This window comes from Myotis lucifugus, unplaced genomic scaffold (assembly GCF_000147115.1).
Source record: "Myotis lucifugus unplaced genomic scaffold, Myoluc2.0 scaffold_297, whole genome shotgun sequence".
NCBI lineage: Eukaryota > Metazoa > Chordata > Mammalia > Chiroptera > Vespertilionidae > Myotis > Myotis lucifugus.
The window spans coordinates 31,251-49,305 of NW_005871345.1; the positions used below are offsets into that span (position 1 = coordinate 31,251).

Genomic DNA, 18,055 nt, shown 5'->3' on the forward strand with positions numbered 1-18,055 from the left:
TTTTTTTTTTTTTTTTACTAAATCTTTGACATCTAGTATGTATTTTACACTTATGGCACATCATTTCAACTCAGGTTAGTCATGTTTTAAGGGTTTAATAGCTACAGATGACTTGTGATGACTGGAGTAGGTAGCCCAGATCTAAAGAGAGCCAAACATCCATTTGTAATGAAATCCACAGGCCCCTGATTTATGCAACTCACACATATGAATTTTTTATATTAGATTTTATTTAAAGGGGAGGGCACAGTTGAAGGATTTTGTTTAATATTGAGACTGATTCAGAGGATCAGAGATCAAGATATGTCTAAATATACCTCAGTGGATTTGTGTAATGGGTGACAAGGGATGTGTGTGTACATGTCATATCCACACTAGATGCCTGAGCCAGAGAATGTCTATCTGTATACATGTGTGAGCATCTGGAAGGTTAGAGTCCAGGGCCTTAAGCCAGGGGAGGGGGAAGGCAGAGCACCAGGGAGCACTTTAGGCTAGATGGGGAGTGGGCATGTGCAGGGAAAACAAATGGATCTCAGTAGCTGGAAGATCAAGCAGTGGGAGGAGGCTGGTTGGTCTCCCCAGCAACAGGCCTGGCAAACCTGATTGGCTGTGAGCTGCCATGGAAACAGCAGAGCCTTAGCAGCAAATGCCTTTGCCAGGTAGCCTGAGCCTGGCCTGATGCCTAAGCACAGACTGGGTCTACTGCCTGGACTTGATCATCCACACCCTCCCCACTCAAAAACATAGTATTGCCGGTTTTTTGTTTGTTTGTTTGTTTGTTTTTTACCACCAACAGAACTCAATGTATCACAAGACTGGGATCCTCATCCCCTGCCCTAAACCCTGAGACCAGCTCAGTCTTAGGAAAGGACTGGTCATATAGAGTCTGAAAGCCCTAAGATGGAACAATAGCATTATCTGAGGTTCCTCCAAGCAGGCTCTTACGGTCCTTGACCCACCAGGTTTGATGGGAGGAGGCTGACCATATTTTCCAAGGTATAGGCAGAGCAGGTGGACCTAAGTCTGCAGTGGACACCACCATCCTTCTCCCTACCCCCATACTTAGACTGTCTTCCTAGGCCAGATTAAAGGGGCCTGGGGCCAGAGGGAATCATGGGTCTTGATCCATTCAAACCCGTGGCAAGTATATCAGTCAGAATTACAGAACTAATTTAATGATTACAAGGCATCTACCATGAACAACAGAGGGTGAAAGGGAAGGGAAAATTTTTTAAAAGTGTCTGATACCAGAGAGAGAACTGGGAAACAACAGCAGGGAAAAGATTGATAATGCTTCAAGGTAACCTGTCCCTAAGGAGCAGGGCGGGAAGGGAGATCAGGAGCTTACCCAGAAGGTAGAATGTCCCAGTGGTGAGAAAGCATGCCTGTTGGCAGGGAGAGAGAATGGATAATAGCAAAAGGGGGGACCCACCCTTACTCCACTTCCAGCGTTCAGAAAGGATGAGATGGGGCAGGGGGCGGTGGCAGTGAGGAAGCAGAGAACAATGTAATAAATGAAGAGGCTGAGGAAAAGCAAGATGTGAGATTCTCATGTCAGGAAATCTGCAAGGAGAGGCAGGATTCAGTAAGGGCTAGCAGCAGTGGGGGAGGGAGGCAAAGGCTCCTAACATGGGGAGAGGGTGGCTTAGAGCAGCGGTCGCCAAGCGGTGGTCCGAGGACCACTGGTGGTCCGTGAGGTCCGAAAGGTTGGCGACCACCGGCTTAGAGTAAGGGCTAGTTGGGGGGAGGGCAAGGCTGTCAGAAGGGCAGAGGTGAGGTACAGAAAAACATCCTGGACCCCACAAAAAGCTGTGTGATCCCAGGGAGGGTGAGAGGAGTTGATATCAACAGGAGGGCCAACAGTAAAAGGGCAGGCAGGCATCCTGTATAATAAAAGCCTAATATGCAAATTGTCCCCTCTACCAGAAGTTCAACCAGGAGTTCAACCAGGGGTTGGGCTGGCAGCTGCGGCAGGCAGCAGGGGAAAGGGAGTCACCCCTGGCCAGCAGCCACCAGGGACCCTACCTGTGCATGAATTTCATGCACTGGGCCTCTAGTAGCATATAAGCACCAAGCAGGTAGGACTGCAGAGGGATGTGGGAAAAGAGTAAGGTCTCCATTCTCGGTAGGAAGGGAGCAGGATGGGAATGGAATACTGTAATAGGCCGAGGGCAGCAGGGAGGGCCTGGCCTGGCCTGTAGCTTGAGGAAGGGAAGTGTCACTACAGGATGTGATGGTGGGAGGGTATGAGAGGACCAGGAGGGTGTGAGGACAGCAGGCACAGCCCAGGTCTAGGAGAGGAAACCAAAGGGCCGCTGCCCTGCGGGACAGGGGATGTGCTGTGGTGGGACTGGGCTGGGGGCTGGAGCGTCTGAGCAGATCTGCTAAAACCCTGTCCCTGGAACCTGACAGGGCAGCAGACGCCCTTCTCAAGGCAGTAGCAGCCAGCAGCGTTGCTGAGAAGGCTGTGGAGGCTGCTCGAATGGCCAAACTGATAGCCCAGGACCTGCAACCCATGTTAGAGGCCCCAGGTGAGGCATGGGCAGCTGAGGGTGGGGGTGGGCCCCCTGGGGAGCTGGACGGTGGGTTGGGGGGAAGGAGAAGGGAATCCCCACAGGAGGCTGGGGATGGGAGAGCCAAGATAGGAGGGTTTGAGAGGACAGAGGGTGGCAGGGTAGGGAATAGAACTGAGAATTGATGAAACAGGGTAATACGGACAAGGAGTTGGGTCTTGCGATGATTGGCTGTAAGTTTGGGGATACCAAAGTCCTGGGAGGTGCCGGGTTGGAGGGATAAAGCGGTAGCTTTTGCAGTCCAAGGCAGGTTAGCCCCTCTGATTCTTAGCTGTCCCTGCCCCAGGCCGCAGACCCAGGCAGGACTCAGAAGGTTCCGACACAGAGCCCTTGGATGAGGACAGCCCTGGGGTGTACGAGAACGGACTGACCCCCTCAGAGGGCTCCCCTGAACTGCCCAGCAGTCCTGCCTCCTGCCGCCAACCCTGGCGACCCCCAGCCTGCCGGAACCCACTGCCTCCTGGAGGGGACCGGGGTCCCTTCTCCAGCCCTAAAACTTGGCCTGAGGAGTGGGGGGGCCCGGGTGAGCGGGCAGAGGAACTAGCTGGCTATGAGGCCGAGGATGAGGCTGGGATCCAGGGCCCAGGACCCCGAGATGGTTCCCCACTCCTTGGACGCTGCAGTGACAGTTCCGGAAGTCTTCGCGAGGAGGAGGGGGAAGATGAAGAGCCCCTGCCCCTCATAAGGACCCTAGGGGCCTCGGAGCCTGAGCCCCTGGCCACACCAGTCCTGAGGGGCTCCTCCTCAAGGGGTCCTGAAGCTGGGTGCCTGATGGAAGAGCGTGAGGAGCCAGCTGCCACCGAGAGGCCAGCCCAGCCGGTGAGACAGACACCCTTCACCCCGCCTTGTGCCCTCTGAGTCTCACTCCTCTCTGCCCCTCTTCTCCGCAAAGCCTTGCCTCTCCTCCTTTCCAGTCCTCCCTCTGATCCCGGAGGATTTTGATTTGGATTCAGCTTTCTCTGTGCCTGCCCAGTCTTACACCATATCCTCCCTCAAAAATATTGAAAAACTTGAGAGCTGGCAGAAACCTTAGATACCTTCATGTCCAACTCCCTCTTTTGACAGAAAGGGAAACTGAGTTACAGAGCACTTAAAGTGACTAGCCCAAGGTTACCAATGAATAATTAACGGTAGAGCCAGAACGTCTTTCCCTGTTCTCCTTCCATATCATTTCCAGCTCCCAGTTTCCCACTCCACCCCCACCCCACCTCCACACTTTCTCTCTTTGGTGCCCAGAAATAAAAAAGGAAAAGTTTGTTCCCTCCCTACCCCAATTCTCCCTCCCTCTTCTGGGAAGAAGGGAAATAGGAAAGAAGGCAGAAAACTAAGAGGGGTGGAGTTTCCCCAGAACCCTCTGCTCTGATTGGACTCCAGGCCTTCTGTTTCCTAGCAACCACATCCTCATCCCTTTCTGCTTTACTGCAGTACCAGCTGCTGCTGCCAATGTATGCTACTAAGGCCAGACACCTTCTGCCTGGGCCATGTGACATGCTGGTGGGAGTAGAGTGGAAGGAGGAGGGAGGAAGGGTTATTCCTGACTTAAAGGAGCCAGAGGGAAGGCGAGGCCCTGGCTGGGAGAAGAGGAGTGTTTTGTAATCCAAGACAAAAGTAGGTGATCCCCATGCTCTGGCCTCTTAGGAGAGGTGTCTGGGATCCTTCTGCTTTGCCACCTTGGGCAGGGCAAGAAGGTGGGACCCGTCACTGGACCTGGTGCTCAGGGACTGAGCCTGCATTTTCCCTGTCTCTCTAGGGAGCTGCCAACCCCCTGGTGGTGGGAGCCGTGGCCCTCCTGGACCTCAGCCTGGCGTTCCTGTTCTCCCAGCTCCTCACCTAAGGCTCCTGCCTGGCCTAATTCTGGCTTCGGTTGCTGCCTCTTCACTCCTTTGATCTGCCTTTTTCTTTTTTCTTTTCCTCCTCCTGCTTGTGTTTTCTCCTGTCTTTTTTTTTTTTTTCTCTTCTCCCTTTCCTTTTCTGTTTCCCTTTGTTTTTGTCTCTTGCTTTTTCTTTCCTGCTCTCCTTTCAGATTCTCTCATTTATTCTGGATCTGTCTCTGTCTTCCTCGCTCCCTTTCCCACCCCAACTCTTTCTTTCTCTAGATTGTTTACATATGAAGGGCTTTTCTTGCTCAGAGTCGCTCTCTTCTCTGAGACACACAAATCTAAGTCAGACCATTGCCCCACACCCTGCCCATCTTTTCTTTAGACCTGAACTTGGATGAGGGTGGGGTTTTGGTGTCCTGAGGAGTCTCCTGGAAGGTGAGTGGAAAGGAGGAAGAAAATGGAGGACGGACTATACTGGTCAAGGCACTGGTCGAGCTCTGTGGCTCCCTAACCCAGGGCCCTGTTGCCCCTCTGAGGCCTAGTGAAAAAGCTGGAGGAGGTACAGTCACCATCTCTGACTTTGGAGGATCCTATCCCCCCTCCAAGCACTGAGATAGGTGCTTCCCTAATCCCATCCTTCCCTGAAAAAGAGATATGGAGGGAAATGAAGAGGGAAGACTCTTAGCATCTCCCACGTTCTTTCCTCAACTGCCAGCCCCTCATCCAACCCCCTAGGGTGGCATGCCATGTCAAGAGCAACGTGTAAAGGAAAGAAAGAGCCCAATGCAGCCAAGTCCACCCACTGACCTCTCCCACCCTTCTCTCTCCCCTAAGAATTTATTTGGTTGGTCTGGACTCACTTGTGGCCTTTGATTAAATTTCTAAGGGGCCTGAAGAAGACATTCCTACTGCCGAGGGTTAGAGGCACTTGAACGAGGACACCACTCCCCAGCTCTGGCGGTTGTGTTGGGGGAGGCAGTTTTGGGGAATGGAACCCGACCAGTTAGTTGACAGGAACTCACAGGGCAGCAAAAGTTGTGACAAGCTTAATCTCTACGTGGGTTATATCTCTTCCCGCATCAGATCAGAATCTTGTGAAATGGGTAAACAGAAAAAGGGATCACTGGAAGCCAATGTACCATACACTTTCCAGGCAGGGCAGAGGTGGGCGGAGAGCCCTGTTTGAGGTGGTGGCTGATCCCTGGTACTAACTTTCCCTGGGGCAGGAAGCCCTAGGAAGAGGGGACTGTAAGGTCCCCAGGGGATCTTTCCTCCCTCCCCTGCATGAGGCAGAGGCAAGCTGCCTGCCAAACCCCTCCCTCAAGGAATGGCCTTGCCTGGGAATGCCCACCACACACACACACACACACACACACACACACACACCCTCTTCTTTTTTTCTAGTCAAACTCTGTTTACTCCTTGGCCTGCCACCTTCCTTCCTCCCCTCTCAGCCTCTACTTCTGATTTCTATTTCATGGAATTTGGGATTGAAGTTAAACTACAACAGTGCCGCCAACACCAAGTCTTGCAGGAAAAAAAAAAATACAAAGAAATTTAACAAAAAAAATATATTAATAAAAAAGTTCAAAAAAAGGGGGGGACTGTCATCTCCTTTGGGGTGCGATGTTTTCAAACCTAAGCTCTCCGAGGATCCCCGCGTGGCGCCCGCCTGGGAACCTCAGGCCTGCCAGCAGGCTCAAGGCTTCTCTGTGGTTTCGAGTTCTTCCCCTAAACTCCAAAGCCTGAGGTCAGAGTACCCAAGACGGCTCAGCAGGGCGGCCCCCGGGGGGCGGGGTCCCGTGATGGGGGCGGGGAGAGGGAAGGACCAGCCCGAGCACCAACCCCCGCCCGGCCCTGCACCAGGAAACGCCTGGGGGAGCGGAGCGCAGTGGAGACCGAAGCCAGGTGAGGCTGGCGGCTGGTGCTGGGGGAGCTGGGCCCTGAGATGTGAGCGTTGGGAGGGTCCCGCGGAAGAAACAGCGCGGAGCCCTGCAAGGAAGGGCATGGCTGAGCTAGGGATGGGGAGCCAGGTGGGGCGGAGGGGGGCAAATAGGCGGGGCTCCGCCGCATGCTCAGTAGGAGCGGGTGCAGGGCGGGGCGGGGACGCATGCGTAGTGGGGGTCGCCTCCGGCGGGGAGGAGGGGGCGGGGTCTGGAGACTCACGTGGGGAAAGGTGACTGCAGGCTCGGTGTCGGAGCAGGTGTGGGACCCCAGCCTTCAGGATCGGGGCACCCGGCAGGCCTGGGCAGAAAGGCCCGGTACGCCCGGCCAGAGAAGGTGAAAGCCCTCTCCATCCCCGGGCTCTGCTCCCCCCGCGCCACCCCCAGGATGGTGATGTCTTCGCTGAAGCTTCAAGATCTCATCGAGGAGATTCGAGGGGCCAAGACCCAGGCCCAGGAGCGGGAAGTGATCCAAAAGGAGTGTGCCCACATCCGGGCCTCCTTCCGCGACGGGGACCCGCTGCACCGGCACCGCCAGCTGGCCAAACTGCTCTATGTCCACATGCTGGGCTACCCCGCCCACTTTGGACAGGTACTGCTCAGGGATGCCTTCCTTCTGAGTTTGGTGAGGGAGGCTGCTGGGATAGGGTCCTGGACCCGCTCACCTGTTTGTGCTGCCCCTGTTTTCTTAATTCTACAATGTTCCAAGCCCTCACAGCATGCAGCACAGACCTCCTTCCCCATTACAGCCCCCACTGGTCATCAGGTGGACCGAACCCTTCATTCTCTGGCCAACCCCATCCAGCGCACCTCCTCCCCTCTCCCATTCTCCTCAACTTCCTTTTCTTGAAACTACCCACCGGCTCTGAATTTCCTAAGCCTCTCCTTTTGCTGAAGGGAGAGTGACTGGATATGGTGCCCTGAGAAGTTAACCTGGTGTTAAGGAGGAAGATAGAAAAGGGATGTTGGTGCCTCCAGTTTCACTCCTGTCCCTTCCTGGTCTGCCTCTTTCCCTCTAGATGGAGTGCCTGAAACTCATCGCCTCCCCCAGGTTCATAGACAAGAGGGTGGGCTACCTGGGGGCCATGCTTCTACTGGATGAGAGGCAGGATGCCCACCTGCTCATTACCAACAGCATCAAGAAGTGAGAGCTTCTGGGAAGCACTCGGAATCGGGGAGATGGGAGAAGGGAGTTGGGAACTCCCAGGGGGCTGCCTGCTGCAGGTCCTGGAAGGACTAGAGGCTTGACTGACGGTCCTCCCAAAACTCTGCAGCGACCTGAACCAGGGTATTCAGGCCGTACAAGGCCTGGCCCTGTGCACTCTGAGCACCATGGGCTCCGCTGAGATGTGCCGGGACCTGGCCACTGAGGTGGAGAAACTGCTCCTGGAGCGAAGCCCCTATGTGCGTAAGAAGGTGAGACGGCGGGACTCTAGATACTTGTCCCTCCAGAAACGGTCCTGTTTGCCATACGGCAGAGGCGGGGGGCCCATCCTGGCAGACCCCTGCCCTCTCTGAGCCCCCTGACCTCTGCAGGCTGTTCTGACTGCCGTGCACATGATCCGAAAAGTCCCTGAGCTCTCCGACACCTTCCTCCCGGTTTGTGCCAAACTGCTTCACGAACGTCACCACGGTAAGACCACGGGGCTCCCCGTCCCCTCCTCAGCTCTGGCTGTGGCCAAAGGTAGAAAGTGGGACCGGAACCTTAGCTCATTGGAGAAGGGTAGTATGTCCACACACACAGTAGACCCTCCTGTGCCCCTGGCCCACCATTCACTTCCCCTGCCCTGACACCAGGCGTCCTGCTGGGCACCATCACGCTGATCACAGAGCTCTGCGAACGAAGCCCTGCAGCCCTCAAGCACTTTCGAAAGGTGGGCTGGTGAGGGGACAGGCCCGGGGCCAGGAAAAGAGGGGCAGTGGGGTTGGAATGGGGCTGATGGTGGAGAAGGTTAGGAAGACTGCCCAGATAAGGCTGTGCCCTCCCTCCAGGTGGTGCCCCAGCTGGTGCAGATCCTCCGGACTCTGGTGACGACGGGATACTCCACAGAACACAGCATATCTGGAGTCAGTGACCCCTTCCTACAGGTGGGCTGAGCCTCTCTGCTGTGGCCCCGGAACAGAGAGCTTGGCAGTAAGCCCGTGGCCAGTGCTCACCCCCTGGAAAACACTTGGGTTCAGTTAGTGTCTTGGGCCGGGTAGGGTGGCAGGCACAGGACTGCCCAGGTCACCCGAGGACCAGTGCAGGGAAGGGATGCCTAAAGGTCAGAAAATCCAGTTTACTGACAATAAAAAAAACAGCCTGTCCCCAAATCCCCTGGCCTCACCTATCTCTGGGTCCCCTCCCAGGGCCTAAGGGACCTGTAGTGCAGAGGCAGGGGGACAGGGGGGCTCTAGGAACCCAGCCAGACCCTCGCAATGCTCTCTCTCCTCAATGTCAGACTTTCCTCCTCAGCCCCTTCACTCCTTACCCTAAGAACCTCTTCACCTCTCCACCTTTAACCCAAACGCAGGTCCAGATACTTCGTCTGCTTCGGATTCTGGGCCGGAACCACGAGGAGAGCAGTGAGAGCATGAATGACTTGCTGGCCCAGGTGGGGGACTGGGGAGGGGCGCCGGTTAAGCGTGTTGCTCTGTGATCCCACCTGGGCAGCTCTCACATGGTAACTCCCTGTGAGGTGGCCATATAATCAGGTCTCGGTTTCCCTCCAGACTGTGATATCCGTGAGGGGGACAGCCTGCCTCAGTATGGTAGCCCCTGGCACATAGTGTGTGGGGCTTAGGGAACTTTGTTAGCTGGTTGAGGACTGGATGACATTGTGGAGACCTTCCAGAGACTTGAGGAGAGGACAGGGCCCATTTTACATGCATCTTCTGTCCCATCCGTTCAGGTGGCCACTAATACAGACACCAGCCGAAATGCAGGCAGCGCGGTCCTGTTTGAGACTGTGCTCACCATCGTGGACATCCGCTCTGCAGCTGGCCTGCGGGTACCATCTCATACACCTCTCCCACTGTGCCCCACCCACCCACCCCAGCCGGGAAGACAGGTCCTGTGGCAGGCAGTCCCCACCCCTGAGGGAGCAGATTGCTCCTTCCCTAATTGTCCCTGACCTCTGCCTCCCATAGGTTCTAGCTGTCAACATTCTAGGCCGCTTCCTGCTCAACAGTGACAAGAATATTAGGTAAAAATGCCATGTGTCTGGCTGGGTTGTGCCACTGAACCCTGGCCCTCTGCCCTGCTCCTCCCAGAGTCTCCCAATTCATTCTTATCCCTGTGCCCAGGGCAGAATGGTGCGGGGAGGAGGGCTGCTGGCCATGGCGTGATGGGGCCTCTCCCATTCTGTTCAGATACGTAGCCCTGACGTCGTTGCTGCGACTGGTGCAGTCTGATCACAGCGCTGTGCAGCGACACCGGCCCACTGTGGTGGAATGTCTTCGGGAACCTGACGCCTCTCTCAGCCGGTGAGCAAGACAGAAGGCCCAGCTTCTGGTGGCCAAGATATGGACCGGCTCAGAGCAGCTGGAGTAAGGGGACTAAGACAGGAGCTTGGGGAAGAGGAGGGCCTAAGTTACCTCGTATGGACACATCTTTCTCCTGGCAGGCGGGCCCTGGAACTGAGCCTGGCTCTGGTGAACAGCTCCAACGTGCGAGCCATGACACAAGAGCTTCAGGGCTTCCTGGAGTCCTGCCCCCTTGATCTGCGGGCAGACTGTGCCTCAGGAATCCTGCTGGCCGCCGAGAGGTGAGGTGACAGGTGTCCAGGAGGCAGAGAGGGTGGAATCTGGGGAGGGTCAGTGCTAGGACTGAAATGCCCTATGTCCCCTAGGTTCGCCCCAACCAAGCGATGGCACATAGACACCATCCTGCGAGTGCTGACAATGGTGAGGCAGGGGCTGGTCTGAGAGATCCGGGCAGGAGTAGGCAGGGCTCGCCACACTGACTTGGCCATGTACCCTACTCCAGGCGGGCTCCCATGTCCGGGATGATGCGGTGGCCAACCTGACCCAGCTGATTGGTGGGGCCCAGGAGCTACACGCCTACTCTGTGCGCCGCCTCTACAGTGCCCTGGCACAGGACATCTCCCAGGTAATGTCTCCACCACCCAGACTCCAGGCTGCCCAACCCTCCCAGCCCTTCCTGAGCCAACGACTCCTGACACCTGGTGCCCAATGGTTTTTTCCCTCAAAGTCATAACTTTCTTCTTAGTGGAGGACATCCTCAAGGGCAGAGCCCTGTTTTTAGTAAGAACATCTGGACTTCTGGTTCTGGTACCTACTGGCTGTGTAACCAGATGACGAATGTAACTTGCTTTATGCTTGGCACACTCAGCTTTCTACCCTGCCCACCTCCCGGAACTGTCTTGCGGATCAAATGAGATCAATAAAAGCTCTTTCTGCATGTATTTGGTTGTTTTTTTTATTACTTAAATGCTGAGTGAATCAATGGATGCCAGTCAGTATCTGTAGCCCTCTTTCCATATATTAAGTAGGGACCATCCTTGCTGCACCCTTTGTGGTTAGACCATGTAGTTCTGATACTTGGCCACCAGAGGGCAGAGGAAGCCCAGGAACCAGGACAGTGAGGGAACGCACTAACATAACTTCCTTGTGCCGAGGCCCCTCCTTTCCTTTACCCACCCCTCCAAACCTAAAGGGATGTCACAGGGTTTGGAAGTGAGGGACACTGGCCCAGCATGTTTCTTATCCTACACAGCAACCGCTGGTGCAAGTGGCAGCCTGGTGCATTGGGGAATACGGGGACCTTCTGCTGGAGGGGAGCTGTGAGGAAACTGAGCCACTTCAGGTGAGACCTGCATTGAGGGTACACTGAGGAGGGACTTGGCGGGGAAGGCAGGGCTGGCCCAGGGTCACTATCTATGCCTCACCCCCCAACCCCCCCACCCCCGCCTTGCAAAGGTGGAAGAAGAAGAAGTGCTGGCATTACTGGAACGGGTGCTGCAGTCCCATATGTCCCTGCCAGCCACCCGAGGATACGCCCTCACAGCCCTCATGAAGCTTAGCACCCGGCTTCGTGGGGACAACAAGTAAGAAGGGGTCCCAGCCCCTCCCAGAGGCCCTCTTCTTGGTGCCTCCAGTGACAATGTCCCTTCACTGTGCCCACCAGTTTCTGAGTTCCTCTCCAGGCACACCCCCCCATTACCCCCAATTCTTAGGTTCTTCCTTTTGAGCCAAGTATCATGGGCATCGCCCTGCTCTGTGGGGCCTCTCCCTTCCCTGCCACATCCTGGAGTTGAAGGGCAAGGCAGACTGCCATTCCCTCACACACCACCCTCTGGCCCAGCCGCATCCGCCAGGTGGTGTCCATCTACGGAAGCTGCCTCGACGTGGAGCTGCAGCAGCGGGCTGTGGAGTACAACACGCTCTTCCGGAAGTACGACCACATGAGGTGCGCTGGCAGTCTGCCACAGCATAGAACCCCAATTCCTGCCCTCTCCCCAAAGTCCCTTTCTGGGTGCAGGGGTCACAACCTCACTTGTGCCCTCCTCATCACAGTCAGAGCCTCCCACCCACAGCTCATTGGAGCTAAGCTGGCTTCCAACCCTCCTTGCTCATCTGGAAACCATCAGTCGTGTGCCACCCTGGGAAGTCAGAGGGGCACTTCCAACCCACCATGTGCCCAGGGCTCCATGTTCTTACTCCTCCTGCCACATGCCTCTTGCAAAAAGTGCAGGGTCCACCCAGAGGGACACACCTGCGTTCCATCTCTCAGGGCGGCCATTTTAGAAAAGATGCCTCTTGTGGACCGAGGTGGCCCGCAGGCTGATGAGGAAGTAAAGGAGAGCAAAGAAGCAAACCACCTTTTGGAACCAGCCCCTGTCCCCACAGAGCCCCAGGTAAGGAGGCGGAAGCCCCAGGGGGAAGAGGACTTGGTGGGGCTTCCATGCCTAGCTCTGATCCTTCTGCCTTTTCCCCACAGGCCTCAAAGCTCTTGGATCTGTTAGACCTCCTGGATGGACCTTCTGAGGATTCCCAGCAGCCTCCCCCTGTGGATCCCTCCCCAGAAGGCACTTTAATACACCTGCTCGACCTTCCCTGTGCTCCCCTAGCCCCAGGTCAGCCTCAGTAAAAGGGAGATGTCTTGGGGGGGAAGGTGTAGAAATGTGTTTCTTCTCTTTAGCTAAGCACTGAGGTTCAGGTACCCTCTTCCCTGCTGTGTGCCCCCCATAGCACCCCCATCTCAGTAGGTAAAAGGGTTCTGGCATGTACTCCCTTCCTAGACACCCTTCAGTGTCTTCCCTTTGTTCCAGATGTCTTATCCTGGCCTGAAGACCCTGTTCCCTCCCTGGCCATCTCATATACTTTCCTACTACCCACTCCACTGACCCCTCTTAGCTCCTCAGACCCTCTCACCTCAAGTCCGTGGCAATTCATGTTCTTTTTACATGGAATATTCTTTCCCTAGCACATCAAATGACTAGCTTATTCTTACTCTTCAAGCCTCAGCTAAAGTGTCAGGTGCTTCCCCTACCACTCCTCTGTTAGTTAGTTCCTCCCAGTTATCCTGGCCTAGTTTATTTCCTTCTAGCACCAATTATAGGTTGTGATTATCTTGCTTTTCTTGTTTATTCTCTCCCCCAACTAGACTGTCGGCTCCAACTTCTTGCCCACTTTGTCACTAGCATCTCAAGCAGTGCCCTGCACCCAGTGGGTGCTCACTTAAATTTTGTTGAAAAGAAAGAATGAATGAACTCATCTTTGGTCCATACAGTAAGCTGCTTCTCTCTTCCTTCTCTAGCTCCCATCCCAAACCTCAAAGTGTTTGAGCGGGAAGGACTACAGCTGAATCTGTCTTTTGTTAGACCGCCTGGAACCCCTACTTTGCTCTTAATCACTGCCACTGCTACCAACGCCTCAGAGGGTGATGTCACCCACTTCATCTGCCAGGCCGCTGTGCCCAAGGTTTGTAGAAGACCAGGATTCACAGGTGGCCTGGACACTCCCGGAGAAAAGGCCATAAGCAGAGGAGGTGGATGGGAAAGAGGATGAGATGAGAAGGGAGTGCCATGCAGAGACGATCACTTGGCGAGTTATGGGAAGAGGGTTTGAAACTATTGGGTGTGCAGGGCGTGCCTGAACCTGCCCAATCTCCTATGTTCAGAGTTTCCAGCTGCAGCTACAGGCCCCCAGTGGGGACACAGTTCCAGCTCAGGGTGGCCTTCCAGTGACCCAGGTCCTCCGAATCCTCAATCCTAACAAGGTGAGCCCCAGGAGCCTCCTGTGAATAGGATCCAGGGAAGGGAGAAGCCATCTGTGCTAACCCTGGTTTCCACTCTCCTATTCCTAGGCCCCCTTGCGGTTAAAGCTGCGCCTCACCTACAACCACTATGGCCGGTCAGTGCAGGAGATCTTTGAGGTGAACAACGTGCCTGTGGAGGCATGGCAGTAACAGCCTCCACTCGGCCCGAAATCCTCTTGGGTCCCAAACCCCTGGGTTCCCAGGTTCTTGGAGCCTACATCTGAGGACTACCAGCAGGTGGCGCTCTGGTCCTGCGCTTGCCATTGCAAAAACTGGAGGGGGCCCACCCTCTCCCCACAAATAATGAAAGTCCAATAAAGCCTAAGGGGGTGAGTTATATTTGTATATATTTGAGGTAGAAAACATATGAATAACAGCAAGGAACAAGTCTTAACAGGAAGTCTGTGTCTTCCCTTGGTCTCAGGAATCTGTTTCAACAAAGAAGGGTTTTCTTTCTACCCCTCTCTGGGCTGGGGAACAAACTGACCCCACAGGAGGCACTTTACCATGTGGACCAGAGCAGGGCACAGTGGCAAAATCAAACCAGAATGTCTAGATTTCCAATAGGGATTCCCACCCGTATCCCCAACCTGCTGCTATTCCCCACACCCCAAGGCAGGGAAATCCCTCCTGCCTCCCCTCATCTCTAACTCAGCTGTAAGGTGGTTTAGGAGCCGCTGGCAGAATCAATGGCATCGACCAAGGGAAGGGGGGTGGCAAGGGATTTTCCTGTGCTTAACTACTGATCACGGCTAAGTGGAAATCCTATAAACACGAGCGGAAATCAATGGAGGCTGCTTAGCGGCCAGGGGAGAGGGGCGGCCCACAGATTGCATCTGACGGATGAGGGAGAGGAGGCAGCCTGGGAGGGCTCCACAAGGATAGCTGAGGGTAGGGTGAAGGAACAGGCAGAGCTGGTGAGAGAGGCGTCACGGTGGAAAGGGAACAGGCACAGTGAGGAAAGGAATGAACCCCATTAGGCTCAGAGTTCTCTTCTCTGTTGTTGAGGAAGTGACACCTTAGCCCAGGCTACTGTCAGCATCATTAGTCCCCTCTGGCTTCTCTCTGGAGCTGTGTACTTCTAGCAGGCGCTGGTAGTCCTGAGGCCGGAAACGCTGTAGGTACACGATCAGCTTGGCAGGTGCCCTCTCCTGTGCCAACACACCTATAGGCAAAAGGAGAATAAGAGAACCAGAAAGAGCTACAAATGCTTTGAGTCTACTCCCTGCCCACAGAGCCGGACCCCAAAGTTGTCTCCAAGGCAGCCCTGGGATTAGGAATGCCAGCCATCCAACCAGCTTGTGTAACCCACAGCCCACTCCCTGATTTTGGAAGTGGGGCCTAAAAGGGCCACTTCTGGCAGGAGTGGGACTGGGAGACCAAGCATGAGCTCCTCCTCCAGCAGGGAGAAATGGGCAAGAGGCACGTAGGCACCATGGAGACAGAGGGTGCCCGAGTATCGACTTATTTCAGTATATTGCTCCTGTCCCCCAACTAAGATTAAAGTCCACCTAGACAGGCCAAAGCTCATTGATTTGATAATGAGGCACATATAGAGATACACACAGAGAAACTGAGGGGTGTAGAAAGAAAAGGAGAGCCCTAGCCAGTGTGGCTGGAGCATTGTCAGTACACTGAAGGGTCACAAGTTCAATTCTGATCAAGGCACATATCCAGGTTGCAGGTTCAATGCCCAGTTGGGGTGCATATGGGAGGCAACTGGTCAGTGTTTCTCCCTCACCCTCTCCCTTCCTCTCTCTCTAAAATTTAAGAGAGAGAGAGAGAGAGAGAGAGAGAGAGGCAGCTATATCCATGGGTTGGGGCTCACAGAATTTTAGCCTCTATGTGGTGGAGCCATGATAAGCCAGTGTCTTATTGGGAGTGCCTGCCAGCATACTGGGCACATAACTAGGAACTCAGTGTATGTTTGCTGAGGTGGTGAGAACAGCTTTCAAGAGCTGTTAAGGCCTCATGGGATGCACAACCCCATACTGTGTGGATGAACTGTCTACAAGGGCACTAAGCTTAGGAACAGGAGAAACAAAAGCCTGCCAGGTGCTTGCCCCAGTGGTCTCTCATAAATGCATTATTGCTTTGTACTGAAAGCTAACAGGACAAATTAAATGAAGATCTAGGTAGCTGTAAAAACGAGGGGGTAGGAGTTGAAACGAGGGGGTAGGAGTTGGGAGAGGGGAGGGTGGATTGAAGGACTGAAGCAGAGAACTGACAAATGGAACTGAAGGCTAGAGGTATGCGAACTAAATCAGAATGACTGGAATAGATTAGAGACACTTGGCAGAATTAAATCAAGATTAGAGCACTACTGCAAAAGAGGAAAGGGCATTGGATAGAAACCTAAGAAAACTCAGTCTTCTAGAAAGTTGCTAAAACAATTCCCATTAGAGAAATAACGCCAAAACCCTCCCTGCTACCTGGCCTGATGGGTACACCCGGAAGAGGAACAGGGAAAGCACAGAGGGTCTGTCTCCCTCACCAAGCATGCTGCCCAGCTTGTTGATCTTCTCTAGGGCAGCGGGGACTTCGGCCTCCTCCCGCACCAGGGCCTCTATTTCACCCACAGCGTAGCCAAAGTCGGCTGTGTCCAGGTCCACCCTGAGCGGAGGCTCCTCTTGATCAGCTCTGGAAAGCACCAGTTTCCAGGCACTTCGATTAGTCACAAAACTAGCTACTTCCTGCAGTCCCAGTGGGCCCAGCACAGCAGCCACACCCTCAGCCCCCGGGACTTCAGCCCCCAGCACCTTATAGAGCTGGGCCACAATTGCAGGCTCAGCTGTGAGTTCCAGGTACTCGGTGTGGGGTCCAGAGACACCTGCTGTTCCGGGACATTTGAGCTCCCAACCACTATTTTCTCGCTGTCGCAGCCAGTAGTCAGTCCGCATGAGGTTCAGCTCAGGGGTGTCATAGTAGCTGTCTCGGAAGGTGACCCGGTGCTCCAGGGTGCCCCCCAACTCCTGCAGCCGTTCTTCTGTTTCCGGCCCAGGAACGAACTTTCGCTCCACCTCAATCAATCCCTGGGCCATACTACCTGCAATCAGTCAATCAAAAATCATTTGCTGGCCTCCCAAGGGTGCTCAGCCTTGCAGCGTGACAGCTCAGCAAAGACCCCCCCCCCCCCCCCACACACACACCACCACCACCACCCCCACCACCCCCCAGAAGAACTAATGAGACACAAACACTGTACCAAAATGGGATGGAGCCGGAGCCCTTTCGAGCCTTTCCCCCCGAGCCGCCCCCGTCTTATGCTTTAAGAATTCCCTCAGTGACAGGTCTCCAGTAAGATCCTTTGCACCGCTGAAGATGTCCTCAATCCAAGGGGCTCCCTCGAAAGCAGGCCGCATGGCCGGTGTTCCTCTCAGCGCTCCCACACACCTCGTTACTCTGCAGGCCGGGGGCTCACTGCCCGGGCGACCCCGCCGACCAGGCCTCCCCAACCACAGCGCGGTCCAGAGGAGCCTCGGGTGCCGCCTCGAAGCCCGAAGGTCTCCCTCTCGCGGGACCTGGAGGTGGGGACGAGAGCCCACGCCACGCCGCGAGGGATGCCGGGAACAGTCCCTGGCCCTCGACCTCGGCCCGGCTCTGCACACCGGGCCAGTCCCAGCGCGAGCGGCCATGTTAGGCCGAAGTAGTAGTGCCGCGGCAGGCCGGCCCGAGAGGCCTGCTGGGGCTTAAAGGGCCGGGCCCTCCGTGAGAAGGGAACGGGGCCGGCCCCCTGTGCTCTGCTCTTCACCCCGACCTTTCCCGGGTCCCGGGAACGGCCCGGTCCGCGCTTCAGGAGCCTGGCATCCTGGGGCCGGGATGCATGATGGGAGATGTAGTTCCAAACGGAGACTTTGCACCACCACCACCACCATCACATCGCTATGGTGGCTGCGAATAGTGCCAAGGAGACTATCTAAAGTTGAGCTGGGGCTGTGGGGAGAGTAGGGTGGGAGGAGCTGAGGCCCCAGTCTGGTCTCCAAACCCCTCCTCCATAAGCAGATGGGCCTGGAATACAAGCCACTCACTGGGACACTGTCCAGCAGATATGTTCTTGACTATTAGGGGGGCACTAAATGCAGGCCACTGGCAATGGGCTGATAAAAGCATAACTAAGAACCCTGGCTGGTTTGGCTCAGTGGCTAGAGCGTCAGTCTGTGGACGGAAGGGTCCTGGGTTCGATTCTGGTCAAGGGCACATGCCTGGGTGTTGGGCTCAGGGTGTGTGGATTCTCGCTAATCATTGATGTTTCTATCTCTCCCCCTCTCCCTTCCTCTCTGAAATAAAAATTTATTTATTTAAAAGCATAACTAAGACAAGCTTAGCTATTCTGGGGTTTTTTCATGCCTCGGCATGAATGTCCAGGGTAAGGGTGGGTGGGAAACTTTCTGTCTGAGGAGGAAGTGATATTTTGGATGGGAATTAAAGATGTGATGGGATTTCAACAGTTGGAGACTC

The 18,055-nt window shown here is 55.0% G+C and overlaps 3 protein-coding genes across 4 annotated transcripts in view; 2 read left to right on the top strand and 1 right to left on the bottom strand.

Annotated features, from left to right (window-relative positions):
- JPH4 (junctophilin 4) overlaps positions 1 to 5,917 on the top strand; it is a 10,128-nt gene extending 4,211 nt beyond the window's left edge. Inside the window, exons 3-5 of the mRNA XM_023763698.1 lie at positions 2,413 to 2,531; positions 2,860 to 3,392; positions 4,324 to 5,917. Of these exons, the coding sequence (XP_023619466.1) occupies positions 2,413 to 2,531; positions 2,860 to 3,392; positions 4,324 to 4,407 (736 nt within the window). The 3' untranslated portion in view covers positions 4,408 to 5,917. The remainder of the gene's footprint in view (positions 1 to 2,412; positions 2,532 to 2,859; positions 3,393 to 4,323) is intronic.
- Positions 5,918 to 6,251: 334 nt separating this feature from the next.
- AP1G2 (adaptor related protein complex 1 gamma 2 subunit) lies at positions 6,252 to 13,934 on the top strand. Of its 2 annotated transcripts, none has more exons than XM_023763679.1 (22): positions 6,252 to 6,301; positions 6,724 to 6,928; positions 7,356 to 7,480; positions 7,611 to 7,752; positions 7,873 to 7,969; positions 8,134 to 8,210; positions 8,329 to 8,424; positions 8,850 to 8,930; positions 9,228 to 9,326; positions 9,466 to 9,521; positions 9,688 to 9,801; positions 9,942 to 10,082; positions 10,167 to 10,221; positions 10,304 to 10,426; positions 11,054 to 11,143; positions 11,257 to 11,384; positions 11,642 to 11,746; positions 12,032 to 12,194; positions 12,278 to 12,413; positions 13,097 to 13,260; positions 13,460 to 13,558; positions 13,646 to 13,934. In XM_023763679.1, exons 2-22 carry the CDS (start codon positions 6,725 to 6,727, stop codon positions 13,745 to 13,747), a joined length of 2,397 nt encoding a protein of 798 aa, XP_023619447.1. In that variant the 5' UTR covers positions 6,252 to 6,301; position 6,724; the 3' UTR covers positions 13,748 to 13,934. The 2 variants fall into 2 exon arrangements, with proteins under 2 accessions (XP_023619447.1, XP_006100095.1); XM_006100033.3 differs by having other exon boundaries at positions 12,071 to 12,194.
- Positions 13,928 to 17,536, bottom strand: THTPA (thiamine triphosphatase). Its single transcript, XM_006100036.3, has 3 exons — positions 16,991 to 17,536; positions 16,092 to 16,643; positions 13,928 to 14,762 (listed from the first exon to the last, which is right to left on the bottom strand). Exons 2-3 carry the CDS (start codon positions 16,636 to 16,638, stop codon positions 14,617 to 14,619), a joined length of 693 nt encoding a protein of 230 aa, XP_006100098.1. The 5' UTR covers positions 16,639 to 16,643; positions 16,991 to 17,536; the 3' UTR covers positions 13,928 to 14,616.
- Between the last annotated feature and the right edge of the window lie 519 nt (positions 17,537 to 18,055).